Source organism: Corvus cornix, chromosome Z (genome assembly GCF_000738735.6).
Source record: "Corvus cornix cornix isolate S_Up_H32 chromosome Z, ASM73873v5, whole genome shotgun sequence".
In the NCBI taxonomy this organism is placed as follows: domain Eukaryota; kingdom Metazoa; phylum Chordata; class Aves; order Passeriformes; family Corvidae; genus Corvus; species Corvus cornix.
The window spans coordinates 43,970,820-43,994,137 of NC_046357.1; the positions used below are offsets into that span (position 1 = coordinate 43,970,820).

The following is a 23,318-nucleotide window of genomic DNA, read 5'->3' on the forward strand; positions in this document are numbered from 1 at the left end:
AGCATAAATTTCTAACTGTAAGTACATTCTCTAAAACGATGAAAATAATCCACAAGAATTAATTTAACAAGACGGTTTGCTAAGAGATCTTAATCTTTCTTCTCTTAAAATCAGTGGAAAAACTTCAATTAACTTCAAAAGGAAGGGCCCCTGAAATCTGGTTGGAATATTATAATTAGAAGATTAACCATATTCATCAGTTGAATTCATCCTTCTTAGCTTAGCATTTTGATTAATAAAATCCAGCTCTACTCTCTATCAGAAGATTTCTTCACACCATGTAATATTGCCTCCATTCCTGGATTATCCATGGCAATATCTTATTTTTGCTGAGTCTGAAAAATCTAATGAGAAAGTTACCTTTGATTGTCAGAAAGGAAAGAGTGTTAGCTGGGAAGCATTTCTGCTGCTTCTTGTTGTGATGGGTGTTTAGAGCAAGCTTGCTGGAATTCTGGTTCAATATAAATGTGTGGAGTTTTATTCATGTGAGGATGTATATCAGAAAACTGATACTGTATCCTCCTCAGAAGCTACTCTTTGTACCCATTTTCTCAATTATCGTAATTGTCAAGGAGGTATTGTCTTTTTTATTTTTAGTCCAAATAGCTCCTAATTACTATTTACCATTTGCTGGATAAAAGGCGCTGGAAATCCTACTGTATTTAGGCTTTTGTAATTGATAATTTATTAATGTCATATCCTTCTGTTAGAAAACTGGAGTTGTCTTCAGTCTATTACCTTGAAACAGATTTCTTGGACCTCAGGATATTCGTCTAGCTGGTTTTCTGAATGCTTTTCAGTTTGACTGCTCATCAGTGCAAAGTTTGCCATATTTGCAAGTTAGCTCACTGAGACTGCACCACAGCCATCTGTAACCATTACTGTCACTGTACCACAACACTGCCTGGATTGTTTACAGTCACTTCTGTGGGGTCTGTTGTCATGCATCTCTTTCCAAGAGACTGGAAGGTAATGCAAGCTTGGATATTACATAAGTTTTAAATTTTTGTCTTTTCCATTAAAGATATTGTTAGCAATGAGCTACTTTTGAGTAGGGTACATATGTTTTATAGGTGGGTGACAAACAAGATATCTGCTGAAAAGGGAAGCTTTGTCATTTCTCCAGTTTGAGGGGGAAAAAAGCAAAACCAGAAAACCTCCACAGCCATGTTCTTGTGTTTCCTACCCATTGGCAAAAGTTTAATATCAATCACTTTAAAATTAATGAATTTTGCACGATGCTTTTCTCCTTTCTTTGTTCAATATTTAGTGAAGTAAAAATACAAATGACATCCAGGGTGCTGATGCCATCTAGCGTTGAAAGAATTACTATTTCTCGCTTCTGATTGCAGCTGGCCAGTTTTTTTTCCCTGAAACAGTCTTGGCAAAGGGATTGAAGGAAAGAGGCATGATTTGCTTTATAATCTTCTTATATGTCAAGTTCCTTTTGATGTTAAGAATTACAATACAGTGTTGTGTTTCATCACAGGTGGTTGCAGGTGAAAGCATGTTCTTGTGTCTCCTTAGAAATACTTCTTCTCTATTAATTCCCTATCAATATGACTAATGTCATGTATATCCCTCTACCATTAATGAATTCCAGACTTTTGGATCAACTTGATCAAATTCTGGAATTGAGCACTGATAAAAAAATCTAAACAACACTGTTACAGTTGCTTTTTCTGGTAAAAACCTGTCCTACTTAGAAGAAATTCCCTTGGGCTAGATATACCAGATTTTATCCTGAATCTTTGTCAGACATTTCAGGATTGTGCTCTACTTGGATTTTTCTAGTATAGCTGGATGTGTCTCAAGCAAGAGTCCCAGCTGTTTTTGCTTTCCAAAGAGCTGCAATTTCCTCTGCTTTTCATGCTTACATGTTTCAGTTTCTCTACTTGTTCCCAGAGTAATATACATTTTAATGCTTTTAGCTTGTCTCTTCAAATATTTTTTTAAATTGTGATCTTTTTGCTATTTGTTAATTACCTTCATATGGTGAGCAACCAGAACTTAGGGTTTGGGGTTTTATTTCCTGATGGAGTTGTTCCACCTTATAGAGTCAGCAGTATCTGCCTGAACGGAACAAATGTGTTAGAAGTGTTTGTGACCTGTGCATCCTGTTGAAATGAAGTGCAATTATTAATTGCTTGGACTTTAAAAACATTTAGGTATTGAGGGTTTACATCTCAAGAAATACACAGAATTCTTAAGTCTTTAAATTAGTTTCATGCATAAAAACCAGTTTTCTGTTACTTGCTGCATGTTTTGGGAAAGGAGAGGAGAGAAAAGCAATGTGAAGTGTTTTGAATGTGAATCATTTTTCTGTCATTAAACCATTGCTAAGAGCTCAGTAGAGCTTCCCTTTTGTGTAGCTGGGTTGGGTTGCTTTTTGTGTGCTCTTGGTGTAAAGACCTGTCTAATTTCTTCACTGATGAGTTATAAAGAGTTAAAAGTCTTCTCATTGGCTCTGAATAAGGAAGTATTTTTCATGTGTGTTTGCCTATTTTCTGTTGCAAGAAACAGTACTGGAAGTGTACAAACCACATTCATGGGACACCCCTTTTTACCCTCTTTGTTAATGCCTCCATACTTGAAGTAAAAATAACATTCCTAAAAACAACCGCTTAAGAATGAAACAAAGCTTTTGTGAACCTGTTTAAATACATTGTGGTTTTTGCTTTGATGTAAATGGTCTTCAGGATTTGTAGTGAACCCTAGTAACAAAATAGTTCAAAACTTCTATTTTAAACCTTTAAGCAACCATCAACCCTTCCTGATTTTACAGAGCTCAGCTGCTTCCTATGGTCACCCTGAGTCTTTCCAGCTGTTTTGAACACAGAGCAGACCAAGTCCAGTTTCATTTGGTTTGGAATGCAGTAAGCAAAATCAGATCATATCCCTAACCTATAAGGAGTTCATGGCAGAGTATCTTTCTTCTTCTCTCTTTCTTATTTCAAGATAGAAGCTGTAGAAGGCTCCAGATACGTCTTCTATTATCTCTCTCCTGCCATGATCTAGTTTTCGTAGAAGCAAGGAAATGCAGCTGCAGAGCAGCCATGAAAGAGGAAGATGTAAGGAAAAGAAGAAGAAGAAAAAAGAAAAGTGAATCCAGAGAGTGAGATATAGGGGATCTGCATGAATATTACTATATTTCTGTTTCAGTGAAGAGCAGGAGTGAGGCAACAGAAGACCTGATAAACTGGCTGTTGTTTACTTCATTCAGCACTGAAAGTCAAGTAGCAAAGTTTCATCAGGTCATAATGTTTTGATGCACTCATACCTCTACAGACTCTTGAAAAGACCATGTATTTTCTGCTCCCACTAATTTTCCATATGACATTATTTGCAGGTTTTTTGAATGTGTACTTTGTGTATGTCAGTTATAAATCATGTTCTACTGCTGTCTTGCAGAAAAGCGTTGTCCCATCCTCCAGAAACCAGCACGTGTGACAGTTCTCCCTCCCAGATGTGGGCTGGAGCCTGCCATTTCTGGGACTGTGTGCCAGCTGAGCTGTCCCCAGGGATTCATCCTATCTGGAGCTAGAGAAGAAATAAGGTGCATTTCATTTGGGAGATGGAGTGCAAACATCCAGGAGGCTCTGTGTAAAGGTAGAGACCAGCACAAAATCATGTCTGTGTACACACGAGTGCAGAATTGAAGGGAAGCACACAGCAAATAACTGAGTAAGGTCAGGTTTGAACTGGGGAAAGTAAAACTTAAACAGTGTGTAAGAAGTGTTGCCTGGACCTTTATAGCTTGGCTGTCAGATTTACTTGTAGTTTGTAATAAAAATGTGGAGTTCAGAGGTCACTTGAGTGTCATCTTGTAGTGCTCATCATCAACTGCCTCTCCTGGGCTCCATCTCTCAGTTGTTAGGCAGCTGCCTTCTAAAAGGCCTGATGTGCAGGTAAATTTAAAATTTCGAAGTAGAGGTAAAAGCTTGTAGCTTAAAAATATACAAAGTGGAGCCCACACTTCTAGTAAAATAACAATGATAATACTGTCATTACTGGTTTAGCACAAGTTTATAAACCCTGTCGTCAGAGCAAAACTGTAAAGGCTGTGTAAGCCCTGGCTGATAGACTATAGAGAAATGTTCATTTCAGTTGTCTTTGAGTGGCTATGGCTGTTGACATGCCCCAAGCAACAGTGCACAAGAGTTAAGGCCAAAATTGGCTAACACCAAGTGCATTGGCTGACAAAGTGTAAAGTTGGCAGAAGATGGTGACATGCATTTCAATACAGAACTGCCATTTCATGTACAGTTCTGCCCACCTCTTCCAGGAGTGCTAGGTTATTTATTCCCTTACACACATGCATAACTGAACTGGAAGGGGTCTGGCTCTGGATTATGGCAGGATAAAAACAAAAGTCTGGGAATATGCTCTTCACCTCTTCATGAACTATTGTGCTCTGAGAATTCTTGCTTTCACCCCAAACTGGGGCCCTTGCCAGCCACTGGGTGATGGAACAGTACAGAAAACAGTTACGGCAGTCATCGTGCCAGGTCGCTACAGAAACTGAGGCATTTTTTCTCTGTACAGGCCAGGAAGATTTTGTCTCTCTCTTTAAACATACTGTTTCCCGTTTCATGATGTACCACATTGTTTTTTCTGAATCTCTTGTGTAAACCTGGGCCAAACCACAGTTTTTAATATTTGATGGGATCCCAGCACAAGCTGAAGTGTTTAGATCAAGATAAAACAGCATGGCTTGGGTTCAAGCTTTTAGATATTACCAGTGCATAAACCCCTAATGTAGGAGGCACTGAGAAACTCTGAAGGTTATTCTTTTTGAGTAAAAATGAATAGTTGTATTTCAATTCTTTCATTGTTGTTACTGTCTTTCTCTGTTTTGCTGCCAACATATTTGGCCAGTTCAAAAGAGCCATTTTCTTTCTGACTTATTTATTATTAGCCCTTTCAGAGAATTTCACTTTCAAATGGAATTTGCCCCAGCCTGAAGGCTGTGGTCAAGGGAGTGTGAACCATAACTGGTAGTTATTTATAAGAGTACATTTCTAATAAAAATTTCATTTGAATGAGTTCAAAGGAAGGCAAAATCACATATATTTATTACTTTTCATTCTTAATTATGTAATTTAATTGCCCAAGTTATGTCTGTACCGGAATTATTTCATAATAAAAATATAAGTGGTATCAGTTCTGAGTTGTTTTAAAGCCTCTTGGGCATAGATGAGTTCAGAGCCAAATGTGTCCTTGTCCTATGAGTCTAGAGACCATTCATCAAGCAACACCACAGCAATAAAATAACCTGACCACAAATGTTTTGGGAGGCTCTATGCCAGGGAACTGAAGTAGTACTTTGAGTTTGTCAGAGAAACTTGAGGTGTAAATGTTGGTAGTGATGTTACCCATATTGTACCACCAGTCCTCTGGAACCATCTGGCACTGTCACATGTCACAAGAAGACTCCATTTGTCCTACATTATACCTTGTAATAGGAGTTTGTTAAGGAACATTTCCAGTAACTGCTGCCCAGATTTTGACATTGTTACTTTTAAGTCAGTTCCACAGCATGCTCCAGAGAATTTGAGAGTCACTATTGTCTTGTTCATAGTTTATATATCATGTCAAAACTACTTCCAGGTTTTTTTAAGTCACTGACTGTCAGAAACAAGTGTTTTCATCTGTATGTGTCCTGTGTCTGGACAGGGAAGGGATAGAGAAGGAAGGGATGAGTAATAAAAGAAACAAATTAATTCTTACTTATTCCTTGGGCTTTGGTTCTGTGTAGAAACCAGAATATTGTTGTACTCAGTGATAAACAAAAATACAGCAAAAATCAGTCCTTTCCACAGGAGGATTTACTAATCATGTGTGAATCTCTAGGCAAGAATTACAAAGGGGCAGAGACAGGAAGTTTACAAAAATATGTACATTTATATTCCAGGCATTACGAGAAAGAGTGGTTATAACAAGTTTCAGTCTAACCATTATAGAGGTTTTACTTCCGTAATACCACATATAAAACTAGATTGTCCTTTTCCTGGTTTAGATATTGAGGCGCCTCGGATCCACTGCCCAGACAATATTGAGACTGTGACTCTGGAACATCATAACTCTGCTAATATCAGCTGGCAGGTACCAGCAGCTGAGGATAACTCTGGCGATGAGGCAAGTCAAAATCTCTATCTATTTAACTGGACGCGGTCTTTCTGATTTCGATTAATTTTATCATCCACTAGAATTTCTTTCTTCTGATAAGCAGAAGCAAAATCTTCTAGAAAATTTTATCTTGAGAATTCAGCATTTTCTGTCTTGATTAGAGTTTTGCAGCCACAGAACACTGCATGGAGTTTCAGTGCATAAAACCTCATACGGTTAATTTATGTGGTAAAAAGAAAGAATGTTCTCTTGTTTATAATATGAAGACAGCTGCTTTAAAAATGAGCACTTAGAATGTGAAGAAGTTTAATAAACTCTTCTCAGAAGGAAGTAAACCAGTTCATTAATCTAAAGGGCTAACAAGTACACGCTGGGTTAAGTAAAAACTGATTTCAGCTTCCTAGGTGAGAAAGAGAAATCTGATTTTCCTGTGCAAGGTTCAGAAGTGTTGCCATTGGCCACCATAGGTGTCAGAGGCTTGGAAATGGAATTACCAGGAAAACTTGCTTCAGAGCTGTTTCATAAAGAGCAACATTCCGTACAGGCTCAGGCATGATCAAGTTACAGCAACTGAACGCTTTATCAGGAGTCAGCAGAGGAACAGTGAGTCTGTGTGTGCTTTTAATGCAGGAGTTTTTTGCACTAGGAAACTGAGCTATCCCAGTAAAAGAGATTGAAGTTCACACATTTTCATCTGTGGCATAGCTATTGTCAGGTACTATAGCTCTGCTGACACAGGGACATTCATTGAACTGTGGAAGCCAAGTGCCGTACCGAAGCATCTGTGGGCTATTGACTCTGACACATACATAGATTCAAACTGCATATGTAACTTATGGCCCACAACTGTGTGCTCCATTCCTCTCCCAGGTCTGTTGCCCTTGCAGCTGGAGAGCTGTCTACAGACAAAACAGGTTCTAAGCCAATGTAGCGTGCCTTCAGTGCCATTTGACAAACAAGCATCAGTCTGGAATTTTCTTAATGCACAATGCTGTAATCTGCAACAGGTCAGGGTCCAGATCCTGACTAGGGAAATCCTTGTTGCTATAAGGAAGGCAGATTTAAGAAGGAACATAGATCACCCTGTTGTAAAGTCCATCCTTACTACTTTAAGAGGCTATTTGCATTAAGCATGAACAGGCTTGACATTGAAGAATACTAGTCTGTCCACTTTTTGAAACATGAATACCATGATTAGTAACCAGCTTTGGCTTTTAAATAACAAGTGTTTTCCTATGACAGGTCTCAGTTCGTGTTACCCCAGCTTTCATACCACCATTTCTCTTCCCAATTGGCGAAGTTGACGTTACTTACACAGCAACTGATAAGTCAGGCAATGAGGCAAGCTGTACATTCCACGTCAAAGTTATTGGTAAGTGCTAGTAAAAATCACTGGGAAGGCTGTCTGTCATGGCTGCAACCTAATTTGTGCAGAAAGAGACTGTGAGTCACTGGTCTTTAGGTGTGCAGTTATAAGCCCAGGATTATTGTCATCACCATTCCTGGGTCACAGTTTGCATACTTGCAGTCACTGCTTGCAATGTTCAGTTTGGGGTGTATTTTATTCTGCCATTCTTTCTGACTGTTAAGATTTCTCCCCAGACTGGTTTATTAAGTGCTTTATTGCATTGTCACTTCTTGCTTTCATCATAAATCTCTATTTAATTCTTGAAAGACTCCAACAAAGTTTCCAAAGTTCACACACATTACTGATGCAAATCACTATTAAAGTATTTCTGTAGGACAGTTGTGTTATTCAGGAGTCCTGCAGGTAGTCCAAGGTTTGCCCTGTAGAAAGCAAACACTGCAGAAGCCATGAGTTCAGCAGAATAATTACTTTTGTCCATTCACTCAGCATCTTCCAATTGCTGCAACTTCCAGGTTGTTCACCTTTGTTGTATGTTCCAATACGAGCTTAAAGCTGCTGTTTACCTGACTTCTTCTGGTTGTAGATGCCATTTGAGTGTGACAGTAGTTCTGTAAGGTAATGTCATGCCATCTTTCAAATTCTGCAGATGCAGAACCTCCTGTAGTTGACAGATGCAGATCTCCACCACCCATACAAGCAGTGGAAAATGATTACCCAGCGACATGGGAAGAACCAGAATTTTCAGACAATTCAGGTGAGATAGTGGACCCCAAAACATGCAGGAGATGGTGGAAGGCTAGAGAACTCCACCTGTTCGCTCTTAATCCCTTGGAGTGAGATTTTTTGCAGTTCCTTTTGCTTATTTATTTTTAAGAATACATAATTTTGAAGATTTGCTGCCATTTCCTTTTCCATTTGTCAGGGCTGGCTATAAGCAAGACTCTTTTGCTTACCGATGCCTTAGATTGTCTTTTAACTCTTCTAGGTGGTCCACTGACTGTCACTAGGAGTCATGCACCCGGAGATCACTTTCCCAAAGGAGAGACAACAGTCCAGTACACAGCTGTGGATCCTTCTGGCAATAACAGGACATGTGAGATCCACATTGTCCTCAAAGGTCTGTTGTCTTCATCTTCTGGGCAAGACCATATGGCATTGTTTTAACTGAATATCATAAAGGATGCAAGATTGCTCCAGCCCTCCCTTTAGTTATTCCCTTTTTATATTGGAGTAACTTGAAGGCAATCAAAATATTCATTAGTACTGTCTAAGACTGATACAGCGCAGCGGTGAATTTGGTTCTATAAATTCAAATTAGGTATAAAAGCACTGAAATTAAGATTCATTAAGCAGTAAAACATAAAAGTGGGTCTTTTGGTTTTTTGCAGTGACAGATACCATGTGAAATGTATTAATAGGTGTTACTTAAATCTTACTTCAAATCTGTAGTTAAAAGGAAAACTTTCTGCTAATTTTTCTGTAATTACATGCAAATATTACAGAAGATAATAAAACACTCTAGATTTTGGAATATACCTGTCCCTATAGGCATACTAGTGCATTTTGTTTATTGCATAGACATCTCTTCCCCCCAGTTCGCTTTTCCTTAAAAATCAAAACAATAATTTGGCACATAAAATATTAAGAATAAAAAATCTACTCTGTACCTGCTTTTTACTTTTTATGTATTACTTGGACATCTGTATAAAAAATATCTGTTAGTCAAGAGAGAATTTAAAATCATGCAGACTGGAATTTTGGTTATAGCTTTCAGGAAAGGTAAGTTGCAAATGGATGTGCTAGTCTCTGATTTCCTCTAAATCTTAGCAAGGACCAGCCAGTGCTTAGAACTGGCATTGTATCAAGGTCTATACCACCTCAGACTTCTTGGGGTTCAGTGTTTGTGACTAACGTTTACAGATGTTCACAACCTCCTTCACAGTCAGCCTGAAAAATGAATTGTAACTGAGGTTATGAGGTTACCCTGAGTTGTTGTGATGGTGCAGAATGGATAATGTTTAGTTAGAATTCAAGATGTAACAAGATTACTAGAATTCATTGTGTAAAGTTCATGTGAAAACTTAGATTGAGGTTTTATATTATTTTAGTAAACAGTTTTTCATATATAATTTTTTTTTAAAGTCTTCGTGTTTCTGGTTTTCCAATTGCAATGGCAGAATTTGAGAATTATTTAGCAGTAGCCTGATCCTGACTTTAGGGAAGTAGCAAATAATACTTCCACAAACTTCAACAGAGGCAAGATCAGGTCACTACTAGGTACTTTTGGAAATCCCATCAGTGCCATTTTCATGCAGGATCACTTATTTCATGGCATTAATCATTATATAAATCTTTGCGTTTTTCCTAGGTTCTCCCTGTGAAGTTTCCTTTGAGCCTGTGAATGGTGATTTTATATGCACATCAGATGAAGCAGGAGTTAATTGCACATTGCACTGTGCAGAGGGTTACAGCTTTTCAGAAGGATCAAGTGAAAACTACTATTGTGCATATGAAGATGGTCTCTGGAAGCCACCTTATTCTCCAGAGTGGCCTAGCTGCTCTTGTAAGTCTTACTGGTACTAAGATGAATCTGCAACTCATGAAACACTATATTTAATGAGAAAGCAAATGAAAATGTTTTAGAAATTCTGACTTCTATTTATTTATAACAAATATTCTCTGTCCTCTGCCTCTGAATTGTTACAAATATTGTGAAATGATGCTTGGAAGTCTGTAAATGTGTTATTTGAGAAGCTGTCTAAACCACAAAAATAGCTGTGAATTTGAATCAGAGGAATCACAAAATAGCAAAGATGGCAAAGATAACAGTTTAATTGAAACAGGTTTTTAACAAGCACTGGAAGTGTCTTTTTAATAGGAATACAACAGTATTGGCAACTTACTGATTGAAATGCATAGTGTGTGCTGTATTTACATATCTAATTACCATCAGATTAGAAGAGTTTATGTGTTTTCTCTGAGATGGACACATGCAAAACTTCAGTGGTGGAATATTCCACCTTTGGTGACATTTTCTATAATATATGTATTAGAACTACATTTGAAGCCAGTCTTAGTACCAGTTAAATAGATACAGATTTTGACTTGCCTCGTCACCAGAGTTATCCTCAGCTGCTGGTACCTGCCAGCTGATATTAGCAGAGTTATGATGTTCCAGAGTCACAGTCTCAATATTGTCTGGGCAGTGGATCCGAGGCGCTTCAATATCTAATGTTGCGTCCACTTCCATTGGAGTCAATTTCTTGGTTTCAGCATGAAAAGATCAGTGTTTCAGCTATGAACAAATGAGAGTTATGTTTCAGAGATACCAATTCAAAATGCATAACTTGGACATGTCAGAACTTTGCTTAATTTCCGATGAGAACTTTTTATATTTAGTCTAGCAACATTAGTAATAAGACTTTTATATTTATTGCTTTCCTCTCAGTAAAAAGTTAGCATGAACTTTAGTTGACAGCTCACAGCTTTTTTCCAATAAGAAAATGCTGAAGTAGAAAAATGACTTAGTTTTTAATGTCTTTTAAAATTTCCAGTAAATGTTATGCCTGCCAAAGGGTCATATCATTGGCTGAGATAACAGTGATCCATTTAAATTGCTGATTTAAAGACTGTGCTTCTTGCCTCCTTGTGTTCCAGTTTTAGCCTGAATTATCTTCATTTTAGCTATGAAACTCTTGCGCTGATCAGTAAAAATTTATTTCTCCAACATTTTTCAGTAAATCGTTTTGCAAACCATGGATTCAAATCCTTTGAAATGCTCTACAAAGCAACACGATGTGATGACAACAATCTTCTAAACAGCTTTACTGATGCATTCCAGAGTGCTCTTGGTAAAATGGTAGGTTAGTAAATACTCCTTCCCTTTACATACTTCTTGAAAAATATTGTTACTTTTTCCAGTTAGCTAACTTTGTACAAGGAAATTGACAGCAGAAGCCCATAAGTTAATTCTGTGTTTTTTCAGAAGGTGACAAGTTATTTTTAAAAATAAAGATGATTCACTGGCTTTTTAATGTAGTTCAGTTTAGTCTTCAATGTGGAGTCATATGCAGCAGAATTTATGCAAGTGTCCAAGTAGTTTAGGGAGCTGCAGCTCGTAGATTTTCAGTAGGCTTCCAAGGAGAACCTGTGTAGCTTTGAAAACCCCAGTCAATTGTCCCCTCAGTGCTATTTTTGAAAGTTGGGTGTGATCATAAAATAAATGTATTTTATATAGTATGTGTATAATATATAACCAAATAGCATGATGAATATGCATATATACCAATAGATACATTCCAAATTTGGTGTGTACGTCCAGGCACTTAAATCCAGTAGCAATGATCTGCTCAGGTTTCATGAGTTTCATGAGTTGCATGAGTCCCTTGCCCTGATTCAGGTTTTTTCTTTCCAGCAGAGAAATCTTGACTGGTTTTATTTCTGTTTCTTTCCCTGGCACCACCAGTGCTTGAGCTGTTATTTTGGCAAGTAAAAGAAAATAAGGAAAAAAAGGATAGTGACCTTTCCAACCAGTTACACCAAAATGCAACAGTCTGGGAAAACATTCAAAAAGGCTGTTTTGAATATGCCTATTCCTATTCCCAAGAGTTTGAATCTCTACCAGAGATGCAAAAAGTGGGAATGAATGGGCAGGAGCATCTTTTCAATGAAAGTTGATATAGAAAAAACAAAACCATTTCAAAACATTGCCTAGGGCCCCACTTGCTTGAAACCTTTCTGTAAAAAGCAAGAAATACATATTTTATCAAAAATCATGCATTCATCTATTCTTAGGTAATCAATCTCCACTGTTTTTATGGAGGGTAAAAAATAAACAATATCAGAAAGGCTTCTGTTGAGTTTGCTGTTGTGTGATTTCTGTCATGTGATTTCTGTCCTCCTGAGATTTTTTTCCCTCCCCTCTGAGATCTTTTGGTGCATAAGTCCCTTTCCATGGGTAGGGAGAGGTGGGTATGAAGAAGAAAGGTTTGAAAGTTAGAAAAAAGTGACAGCATTTTTGTAAACCTCACAGAATTACAGGTAATATAGCTGGAAAGAAAACAAGTGCTTTATAAATATGAGCTATTCAGCAGGGAGAAGAAAGCCTGAATATATTTCTGTGTTCTGGGATTTCACATGCAAGAGTGATTAATTGTAAGACTAATGAATTGACATCTCTTAAAAAAAGGTCTTCTATAACAAAGAGATTGTACTCCTGCAAGTTGCTTTCTTATTTCTGAGTTCTATCAATAAAACATACCTCTTTTAGCAGACCTTGCCCAGGTTATAAGAGACATGAAATGGTAAATCTAGTGTCACTGGCAGAACCAGTGCTTTACATTGTAATTAGAAGTTTTTATAAGCCAGGAGAGAGGGCTTTATGTGGTTTTATGTTTTTAATGTTATTCTTCTTTATGTTGAAAGGTCCCATCATTCTGTAATGATGTCGATGATATTGACTGCAGACTGGAAGATCAGACACAGAAACACTGCTTGGAATATAATTATGATTATGAAAATGGATTTGCCATTGGTAATTATTGATTCCACAGGTTCTTAGCCACCCAGGTTTAAAGCAGTGGGATTCTTGCCACAATGTCTTTAGTGAGATTTTTTATTTTAAATAACTGTGGCACTCATAAGATAATAAGCAATTACATAATAGGTTTTATAAAAATATTGTGGAACTGTTTGATGTCTGGTATCCATGCTTCTTCCTATATAATGTGGAGGAAGAATTTCCTGAGATGCCTTATAGTGGGGAGGGAAGAAAAGCACAGACACACACAGTCCTAGAAACGTGCTTGGTTAGCCTAGAAAAAAGTAGCTTCCTAATCACATACAGTTGAAAACGAAAATACTGAAAAGCTCCAAGAATTAGATTTGGAGATTGTTAAAAAGATGAGGAGCATCTGTGATGCTGGTTCAGATCTGCCCAGAATCCTCACTGTGTAAAGCTATATGCACTTACATTGGCCCATTTGCTGTGAAAATACTTCCTGTATGCAAGGGCAGATTTTGCACCATGACTGTAGCTGTATCAGAGTGAAATCCGTAACCATCCTAGTGGTTGTTCCCACTTTGGTTTATGCCAAAGTAAGTAAGTTTTCATTTTCAGTCCAGTTTTGAACAGCTTGGTGTCTGTGTTGTGCTGCTGTTGTTCTTGGCCTTTCTGAGTCCCTTAGGAGTGCGCTGAGAGAAGAAAAGCTGAAAATGGATACCTTACATTACCTGTCTTAGCAGGAGGCATTTTGGCAGATCCACATCAGAATCTGTCATAGGACTGTGTCTCTCTTACAGATTTATAGTGGAGGTACTTGGTAGAACTTCCTGCTTATGCTCACCTTTTAGAATGCTTCACTCTGAGAGCATTTGTTTGTGTTCAGACATGCAGCAGGTCTGGAAGTACTGTCTGCAGTTGTCATCAGCGTAAGGATGAATGCTGATGACAGCTGGAACTAATCTGTAAAGGCATGTGGAAAAAACAGTGTTACAGACATGGAATGTAGGGTCCTATTCTCATCTGGTTCATGTCAACTTCTTACCAGAATAACCTTGTTGCTGTTTTTCAGGAGTTTCTCATGATTTTACACTGCAGAAGCAGGAGATGAGAACTCTCCTCAAGGCATGAGAGACAGAAGTTTAGAAAATAAGTTGTGGAATGCTCACATGATATTAAACTGTGGGGTTAACTTGTCCGTTGCCACTGTAAATAAAGCATAATCTTGGTGATGCTAACAGATGATTGGCAGATATTTCTTCTATCTTCATGTTTTCTAAAAAATAATCTAGATCAATGTAATAGACCACATCCCTCTAGATTTAGTAACCATGAGAAGTAGATTGTGTACAGAAGCAATGCTGATTGAAATCATGTTAGAGTGGCAAAGGACATTAGACAGGGGCTGAATTTGACTCCCTGTGTGTAACAAGAAATGCCTATCTAGGGTAATACACACATAAGGTGATGCCTTTTCTGAGAGGCCAGACAATGTTAGAACTGTTCTAACAAGGAGTTGTGAGAAGACGCAATGGAAGCATGGCATAGGCTGTGCTGTCTGTAAGTAAGCAAGAAGTGGAATAAAGGGCAATATGGAATTGTTTAGGATGTTGCTGGCAGGTGAGGGTGCAGGTGTGGGTTCATGCAGGACAGAGGAAGAGAAAGAATTGCAACACTGTAACTTTTATAACTAGTTCTTTAAAGCTTTGGCTAATTTCACATGACTCAGGTCATCTAGGATATCACTTAGGAGTAAGATTTTTCATTGGCAAAAATGCAGGTACAGTAGCCACTTATACAGAGTCAAAGTCAATACACATCATCTGGAGCTTCAAACAGATCCCATTCTGTTGGAGTTGTATTTCAGAAATAAGTACAGGTACGTATTTTCCACATGATGTTGCTTTTCTTTTTGTTCTTTCTTAATGTCTCACAGGCCCTGCTGGCTGGGGAACAGCAAACAACCTGGATTATTCCTATGGTGATTTTGTTGATGCAGTACAAGGAGAAGACTTATCCAAGCATCTCTCTGCCTCTGTAAAAGCAGCACCTGCTCGGGTCAAAAGGCATAAGCTGAATGTTCCAATGACTGACCAAAAAATCAAGTTAATATTTAACATCACAGGTGAGACAAGTCAAAACATGGAACTTCTCTGCTTCCTCCTTTTTAAAAATTGTATTTCTAAGATGGTCAGTAAAAACTTCTCCAGCTCACAGAAGCCTGGTGAAGATGCAGATGGCCATTCTCTGGACACAGCTGTAGCGCCATTTCATCACAGACTTTTTCTTTGAGGGAAAGATCATAGCCTTCATGGAGGGCTGTGTGCACGTGGCCTCTTTTCCACTTTCCACTGACAAGCTTGAGTGTTGCACTCTTGATAAATTCCAGAGTACACTGGAAGTGCTGACTGCAAAATCTGTGTGTTTTTTGTGTTTGCTGTTTATATTCCAGCTAGCGTGCCACTGCCTGATGAAAGAAATGATACATTGGAATTGGAAAACCAGAGACGGCTCCTTAAAACTCTGGAAATGATCACAAACAGGCTGAATAGAACTCTCAATAAGGAGCCTATGTATTCTTTTCAGTTTGCGTCTGAGCTCATTGTAGCTGACACCAACTCACTGGAGACTGAGAAGGCCTTTCTTTTCTGCAGGCCTGGTTCTGTGCTGAGAGGGAGAATGTGTGGTAAGCTGGATGACTTGTTTCTTATGTGTATTTAAAATCCTTTTGCAAAACAAGGTTTTAGAGGAGTTCTGCAGAGGGTTATGATTTGACACAGCCCAGTGCTTGTGGTCTCCCATAACAATAAATTGCAAAAAATGCTTTGCACAGTTTGACTTCCAGAGGATGTTTATGTTCCTAACCAAGGCCTGTGGAAAAGGGATGCTTTGTACCCAGGATTCTACTCCCGGGGGAAGACAGGCAAATCCATGCTTGGTCATACAGAGAAAACAGTGTTTGGTATGCAGTCTTTTAACCCTGTTAGTCCTGTGAGTGATGTGTAGCTAAGATAGGGAATTGGATTCCATTTCCTGTGCATAGTTAAATCTTCACAGTGTTCCAGAGAGATACCCTATCTGCTGAAGAACAGAATCACATTTCATAAAAAACAGCATTTGACTAAATGGGAACTCCAGGGGCAAGGCAGGTATGTATGATTTCTCACTCTGAGGGAAACTTATGTTTCCAACATTACGTTATAGTCAACTGCCCTTTGGGTACCTATTACTCCCTGGAGCATCTTACCTGTGAAAGCTGCTGGACTGGATCCTATCAAGATGAGGAAGGGCAGCTGGAATGCAAAAGTTGTCCATCTGGTAGCTATACTGAGTATCTACACTCTAGAAGCATCTCCGAGTGCAAAGGTGAGAACTTCTGTCTTACTCAGGAAGCCACTTCTGAATTCTTGGTGATGTCCTTTTGGACCCCATGATGGAAATACTGGAATGAAGCTAGCCTGTGAAATGAGGAGTGCTCCTAATTGCACCTTAATGCACATGCATAAGGAAATATCTAAGTTTTCACCAATGCTCTGGCATGCAGGATGCCTGGGCAGAGGTTTTAAGAAGAGTTAGCCTTTAACATTTTGTTTAATTTCAGTCTTTCACTTCTGTATTTCATTTCTGAGACTGCATGCCCATTTTTTAGAGAAAAATACACTTAATACCACTGTCATCCTTGCCAGCCCCTCTCCATCCTAGCCTACAATGCTGAGACATTGAACAGCCCAGAACCACTGTGTGTTTGTAACTTCTTCTGAAAAGAAAACAGCTAGTTTGATTTAATTTTTATTGTCTTTATTACTATTAGTTTTGTTGATGAAAATGAGTGACTGGATTGCAGTAAATCATCTGTGAAGCTGATTGGAAGAGAATTTACTGGTTAATAATTCATAATTGCACTATCAGTACCTTACCAGAACTGGCTTTTTTTTTGCCCTTTGTAGCCATGAAGTCCTTCAGAGTAGAGTACGCTCCAGAAACAAAACTCCTTGTGATGTGTATTGTAATTTCAACATTATTTTCAGAGATCAGGAGCCATGTTTCCTGTTGGACATTGCTTAATCTTTCTGAGCTCTTTTGCCTTGTAGCTCAATGCAAGCAGGGAACATATTCACCTAATGGTCTTGAGACGTGTGAAACATGTCCACTTGGAACATATCAGCCATCATTTGGATCCAGGAATTGCATCTCTTGTCCAGAAAATACATCAACAGTAAAAAGAGGTGCCGTGGATGTCTCAGCTTGTGGAGGTTTGTAACAAAAGGGTGATGAATTTTTTTTAACTAAATATTAAAAATGTCTAAATTGTTGTTTAAACATCAGTGAATATAATCCAGTTCATCTGCCTTAGACTGTATTCTTCTTCTGGTTAAGTGTAGACCAAGCAACATTTCCTAGCAAAGTGATAGGTCATTTCCTGCTACCAATTGCCCTCCTCCTGATTTTCAAGATGGATTCTTATATAAGGAGGAATAAAATGAGATATGTGATGGGTACCTAAATGAAAATAAAACCTTTTTCCTCACATAAGAGAAAGGAAATTGTCACTATTATCTCTCCCTCATTTTTTGTGCAAAAATTCTGAATTTTAACACAGTTTTCTCTGTAATTTGTTCCAAGAAATTCTCCTCAACTGTCTTTGACAATCTTTGCCAGAAGAATTCCCAGGGAAATAGTCTGTAAGGATACATGGTGCAAAAAAGCCTTGTCTTTGTCCTTACTCCTTCTTAAAGGAGAAAAAATCTAACAACAACCAAAACAAACGAAGTAAAAAAACCAAACAAACAAAAAACATGTGAGAGATGCAAGGGAAGTTCCATATAAAAGCTGCCCCCAGAGCAGCAAAAGTCATAAAATGAAATACTTTCCAGATATTTCCATAATCCTTTGAGAACAACATGGCACCTCACAGAAGATTTTAAATTGACATTTCCTAGAGTTGTGAATTCCTGGCAGATTTCATCCTGTTCCTTTTAAGCCTAAGAAGAGACTATGAGAGGAGAACAGAAAGCAATAAAAAAAAGGTGGAGGGCTGTAAGGTGGATGTGCAAGAGATCAGATTGCTCAAAAAAGGTCTTTTTGCTTTTGCAGTACCATGTCGTGCAGGCGAGTTCTCTCGTACAGGTTTGACACCTTGCTACCCTTGTCCCAGAGACTACTATCAACCAGATCCGGGAAAGTCCTACTGCTTGTCTTGTCCCTTTTATGGAACAACAACTGTTATTGGTGCCAGATCCATCACAGATTGTTCAAGTAAGCCAAATTTTCTCTGCTGGATAAAGCGAATAAAGGGACCATCTAAAGGGTAGCCAGAAGTAGTCTTAATAGAAAACATCCCACTTACTTTCTGGACAAATGCAGGCCTTTGATTTCAACCAGTGAAGTTCTCAGCTGGTTCTGCCTACTGGTGTAGCCTCTGTTTTTAAGAGTGACTCAATATGAAGGCTCAATAAACAGAATATACATATGCAGTGTGTGTGTACACTGTTTATGTATATTATACGCATATGCTATAGAGAGAAACATATATAAATACACACTAATATGTATATGCATGCATGTATCTGTATATAAAAACATAGAAAATATTTTTATATGTACACACACATACGTGTTTTAGAAATATATGTCCTTACAAATACATATTTGTGTAATGAGAACTGTAAAATTTGCTTTTTATTCCCACAAATACACTTTTTTCAGTGTATCTCTGTATGCATTACTAACATGCAGTTATAATGCCCCCATGGAATAGGGACCTTACTACACAGTGTTATTAACAGTGTTTTCATATCTTTACTCTTTAGGTTTTGGCTCTACTTTTTCAGCAGCCGAGGAGAGTATAATGATGGTACCAGCCTTCCCAGAAAATATCAGCAAGCGGTACAAAGTCAGCAGTCAGGTAAAGACAAGTGTTATTTTCCAGTGTTATCTCAGGTGAAATAAAAAGCACTTCATGCAGCAGTAAACAAGTAAGACCTTTTTAAATGTAATTCTTTTGCTGACTTTATTTCCTGAAGAGATGAAAGCAATGGTTAAGAGGGGAGCACTCAAACTTTGTCATAGAAGGACTTTCATTGAACAGACAAAGTGGCATCAGCTGTCAACAATCTTAAATTCCAGTCTTGAAGCCTACACCTGATGTATGAAATAATTATTACACTTGTAGAAGAACAGTAAACAACAGGAAGAGTTTCAGACAATTTAGAAAAAGTAGATTGAGTGTATTCAGTCATCTGAGGTCTTCCATATGCTGAATTCCAGAAAATGCAACCAGACGTCTAAGTCTCAGATGTAAAATCTTGAGTTTACATATTGTAGCACAGATACACTTGGGAGGAGGCAAGCAGAGCTCCCTTCTGTTGTGAGTACCCCCTCTGAAATAACAGGCAAGTTCTCGTGTGAAACTCGTCTAGTGACAATGTTTCTTGGAGATGCCTCCTTACCCCCACCCTCTCACCCCCAGTCTGTAACTCTTGATGAGACTGAATCCGAATGGAATCTTGATTGAATCGGAATTTGGCATATTGTGTAAACAGGAGCAAGGTTGACTCATGACAAATTTGGCCTGAACCATTGTATAACACAGGGATAGGTGACAAACTGATCTTCTATGGTTTTAATTGACCATTTGCTCCAGGGCTTTGATGAATTCTGGTTTGCAAAAGTAGTAGAAATAATGCCACATCAGCTCACCTGATGGCCAGTAGCAGGAAGTGATTAGCTGATGTAGAAGGATGCAAAGTGGAGAACTTGCATATTATATATAGCTTAATATAAACTGTGAATCATAGCTCAGACAGTTTTGAGGGAATTTTGCTAAGTAAAAGGTAATTTTAAAATAATATTTCAGATTTGTGGTATTTTTCAATAGGAAAAAACCACAAATGGTTACCGTGCTGGGAAGACAGAGGAGGAACTAGAAGCTAATGCCGGTGACTTTTTTATCCCATCTTTCCAAAATTACTATCGGTTATACAATTTAAAACTAGAGTACTGTGTACCAGCTTTGCTGTAATTGTATTGTTTGTGCCTTTGGCAGGTCTTCCACGAGTGTTTTCTGGAACCATGCCACAATAATGGGACATGCAAGCAATTGGGAAGTGGATATATTTGCATATGCCCCCTTGGATATACAGGTAAAAAACTTGGAAGCAGGTGGAGTAGCTAGTATTTCTTGATGCCCTTAAAATGAGGACGTATAAAGAAGTAAAGCATTTCAGTATAGCCTAACTAATTGGAATATTCATCACATATTTAGAATATATAAGAATGTAGATGCTTCCTCATATCCTTGCTGTATTATGTTGTGTTTTGCAGAAAAGCTTTTGAAAAGGATTTCTTTTAATGGAGTTAATGGATGTGAAAATCCTATGAACTTGGCAATATTTATGATTAACAAAAGCTAGAAATTTGAAGTCTTGACAGCTAATTCCACCTGTACTGAGCCTGTATTCCTCTTCAGTGTTAGCTTCCTAGTGGCTTCAAAGCAAAGAGATGTCTTACAATTCAGCTGTTTTCAAGAAGTTACTTTTGATAGGTATTGCCACTCTCTGAAACTGCTCTGTTGTCCAGTGTGCATCACACCTTTCTAACAACATTTGTCTCAGGTCTGTGTTAAAGCACAATCTAATGAGATGATAATAAACCTTAATCAATCATGTTTTCCTATATTAGGTAGTCATATCATCCACGTTTCTGAACAATTTTAAGTTTTCCTATTCTCAGTCCTTTATTTTGCATTCTAGGCTTGAAATGTGAAACACAAGTTGATGAGTGTAAATCATCTCCTTGCCAAAACAATGGAATATGCAAAGATGGCATTGGGACCTTTGTTTGCCACTGTCAACCAGGCTATTCAGGTAATTTGTTTCACTTCATAGCTTTGCTTCAGACAGGCATCATTTCTGTGCCAAGTAAATAACACAAAGCACAAGTGCTGTGTAATTCCATATCCACGGAATTATAACAGGAAAACAGTATGATCTACAGTTTAGAGTAAGGTTCTAGTATATGTGAATAGGTTTTGAAATAAAATGATGAGCCTCTGAGGACAGGATGGGGGAGTGTGTGTTTGTGTCTGTGTGTGCATGTATCCTTCTCTTTTGTGACATTTCTGGTCTGAAAAATGGAATAAGGTTTAGGGAATTAGTAAATACTAACAGGGAAAGTACTTGTGAGACTGGCTGCCCAACTAGATACAGCATTTATGCAGTTGCTTTACTGCAGCCTTGTGAATAAGTGAGTGGGCTTTTGCTTATATTTTTTCTCAGTGTTTTGAACTGTCACCTGCATGCACATGGAAGGTATTGAAATCTGCAGGGAAATTAACACACTTGAATACTTGGCCAAAACAGCACCTGATTTCTAAATATTGAAGTAAACTATTGAGGAGATAATTTTGTGTAATCAAAAAAAAATCTTTGTGTTTTCCATTAGAAATGGTCTCCCTCATTGTTTGTGTTTATGACTATACATTTATCAACAGCAGCATTAGCTGGATGGGTTTTTAAACATTATAAAGACACACAATGGACTTTGTATCTTGATCCCAGCATCCAAATAACACAGATGATCTCTGTAACTTTTGCAGTAGAGTAGACAATCATGCAATTTTATCACCTGCTCTCAGTTACCTTTCATCCTGCTTGCAGTATGATGTTGTTCTGTTTTCCACATCAAGTCACTGCAGCATACAGTCTGTGACCATGCCTTGATCATGCCTTGTAATCCTTGCTGTTTGAAGGTCTCTTGTGCGAGGAAGACATAAATGAATGTAGCTCCAGTCCGTGTTTGAATGGAGCCCACTGTGTTGATGGCAAGAATGGTTACCGCTGCACATGCACAAAAGGGTTCACAGGTACACCTTATTCTCTTTAAGTCAGCCTTTACTCTTTCTGACCAAAAAATGTGTCTTCCTACCCTACCCAAAGTATTTCCATCTCACTGCTATACAGCAATATATATAATATATATTAATATGAATGTAACTTATGGATGTTCCTTAAATCTGTCTAATCTCTCAGACTCTCTGTAGTGCAAATGTGACTTCAGAAGGATTTACTAAGTGCTAGATCTTCAGTTACTAATTTTGCCATGAACTTGCTGCATGATGTTAAGGAACAAATAACAACATTCCCATGGGTTCAAATTGTTACTTTTAATTTTATTTAAAAATAAAAATATTAGAACTGTAGAAAAAATGGTCTATATTAAAACTACTCCCCAATCCCCTACTCTGCATTCATAGGTTTCTGTAACCAATACACATATCTGTTGATTATCATGTTGACAAAGAACTCCACCATAAAATCACGTTCAGTTTCACTGCTTGTGACATAGGGCCTCTTTCACATCAGAAATCACAGAATCATGTGTTTATGGCTTTCACATCTCTCTCTGGAGTTAAGGTTTCAGCCAAATGTCTTTTATAGTAGCTTTTCATTAGTTGCTCAGAATAGTTTCTCAGGTGATTTCCTGGTTCACCCCAAATTAGTCATGTTTAAATTCTACAGTTTGCTACATGTTATTTCTGTAACTGTTAAGATGATTCCCATAATTCTTCTGTGTCCACTTAACCCTTGTTAGTGGAGTTAATCCCAAACCTGCATGGCTACTCTTATGTTTGCTTTTTCTCAGAAGATCAGCTGCATCCTTTAAAAAACGGCGATGTGTTAATAATCTCCATTCTTAGGTTTATTCAATCCAGAACTGTTACTTTGTTCTTTTTTTTTTCTCAGGTGATCACTGTGAAAGGGAAATGAATGAATGCCTTTCAAACCCATGTCTTAATAGGGCTATTTGTGAAGATCGAGTTGGAAGTTTCTCCTGCAAGTGTCTCCCAGGTTTTACTGGTGTCTTGTGTGAAAGAAACATTGATGAGTGTCTCAGCAGGCCTTGTAGGAATGGAGCTACATGCAGAGATGGTATCAACAGCTTCAGGTGAAAAACATATCATTAATGTAATATAATTTGGAAAGTCAGACGTATTCTGGTGCCTCAGCCTTCTTAGATTTCTTTAGCAAGCGTTTTGGCAGCCTGATCCAAAATAAGTGGTCCCTTTATGAACTGTAAAGGAGATTTTAAAAGACAATAAAATATATCCTAGTGTCTTGACTCTTAAAAAATTCCAAGGAAAACAGAAAAGAAAATGTGCAGAGTTTGAAATGTAAGTGTGGTAGGACTGCATGGTTTTATTATTGTCTTCCAAAAGATGTCCATTTTCCCAAACTTCAGGCGCTTGTCTTGCTTTCCACTGTAATAATACATGATGACCAGTTATGTACCTGGTAATACTACATTTCTATAGCTCGGAAA

At 38.0% G+C, this 23,318-nt stretch overlaps 1 protein-coding gene across 1 annotated transcript in view; it reads left to right on the forward strand.

The window, feature by feature from the left end:
- The window catches only part of SVEP1 (sushi, von Willebrand factor type A, EGF and pentraxin domain containing 1), a 120,567-nt gene that overhangs the window by 46,746 nt on the left and 50,503 nt on the right, over window positions 1–23,318 (forward strand). The window contains exons 7-24 of the mRNA XM_039566578.1: window positions 3,412–3,609; window positions 6,020–6,138; window positions 7,372–7,501; window positions 8,145–8,252; window positions 8,484–8,615; window positions 9,867–10,061; window positions 11,236–11,357; window positions 12,923–13,031; window positions 14,935–15,123; window positions 15,451–15,684; window positions 16,203–16,364; window positions 17,090–17,251; window positions 18,093–18,254; window positions 18,809–18,903; window positions 20,044–20,140; window positions 20,750–20,863; window positions 21,748–21,861; window positions 22,742–22,943. Coding sequence (XP_039422512.1) covers window positions 3,412–3,609; window positions 6,020–6,138; window positions 7,372–7,501; window positions 8,145–8,252; window positions 8,484–8,615; window positions 9,867–10,061; window positions 11,236–11,357; window positions 12,923–13,031; window positions 14,935–15,123; window positions 15,451–15,684; window positions 16,203–16,364; window positions 17,090–17,251; window positions 18,093–18,254; window positions 18,809–18,903; window positions 20,044–20,140; window positions 20,750–20,863; window positions 21,748–21,861; window positions 22,742–22,943 — 2,644 coding nt within the window. The remainder of the gene's footprint in view (window positions 1–3,411; window positions 3,610–6,019; window positions 6,139–7,371; window positions 7,502–8,144; window positions 8,253–8,483; window positions 8,616–9,866; window positions 10,062–11,235; window positions 11,358–12,922; window positions 13,032–14,934; window positions 15,124–15,450; window positions 15,685–16,202; window positions 16,365–17,089; window positions 17,252–18,092; window positions 18,255–18,808; window positions 18,904–20,043; window positions 20,141–20,749; window positions 20,864–21,747; window positions 21,862–22,741; window positions 22,944–23,318) is intronic.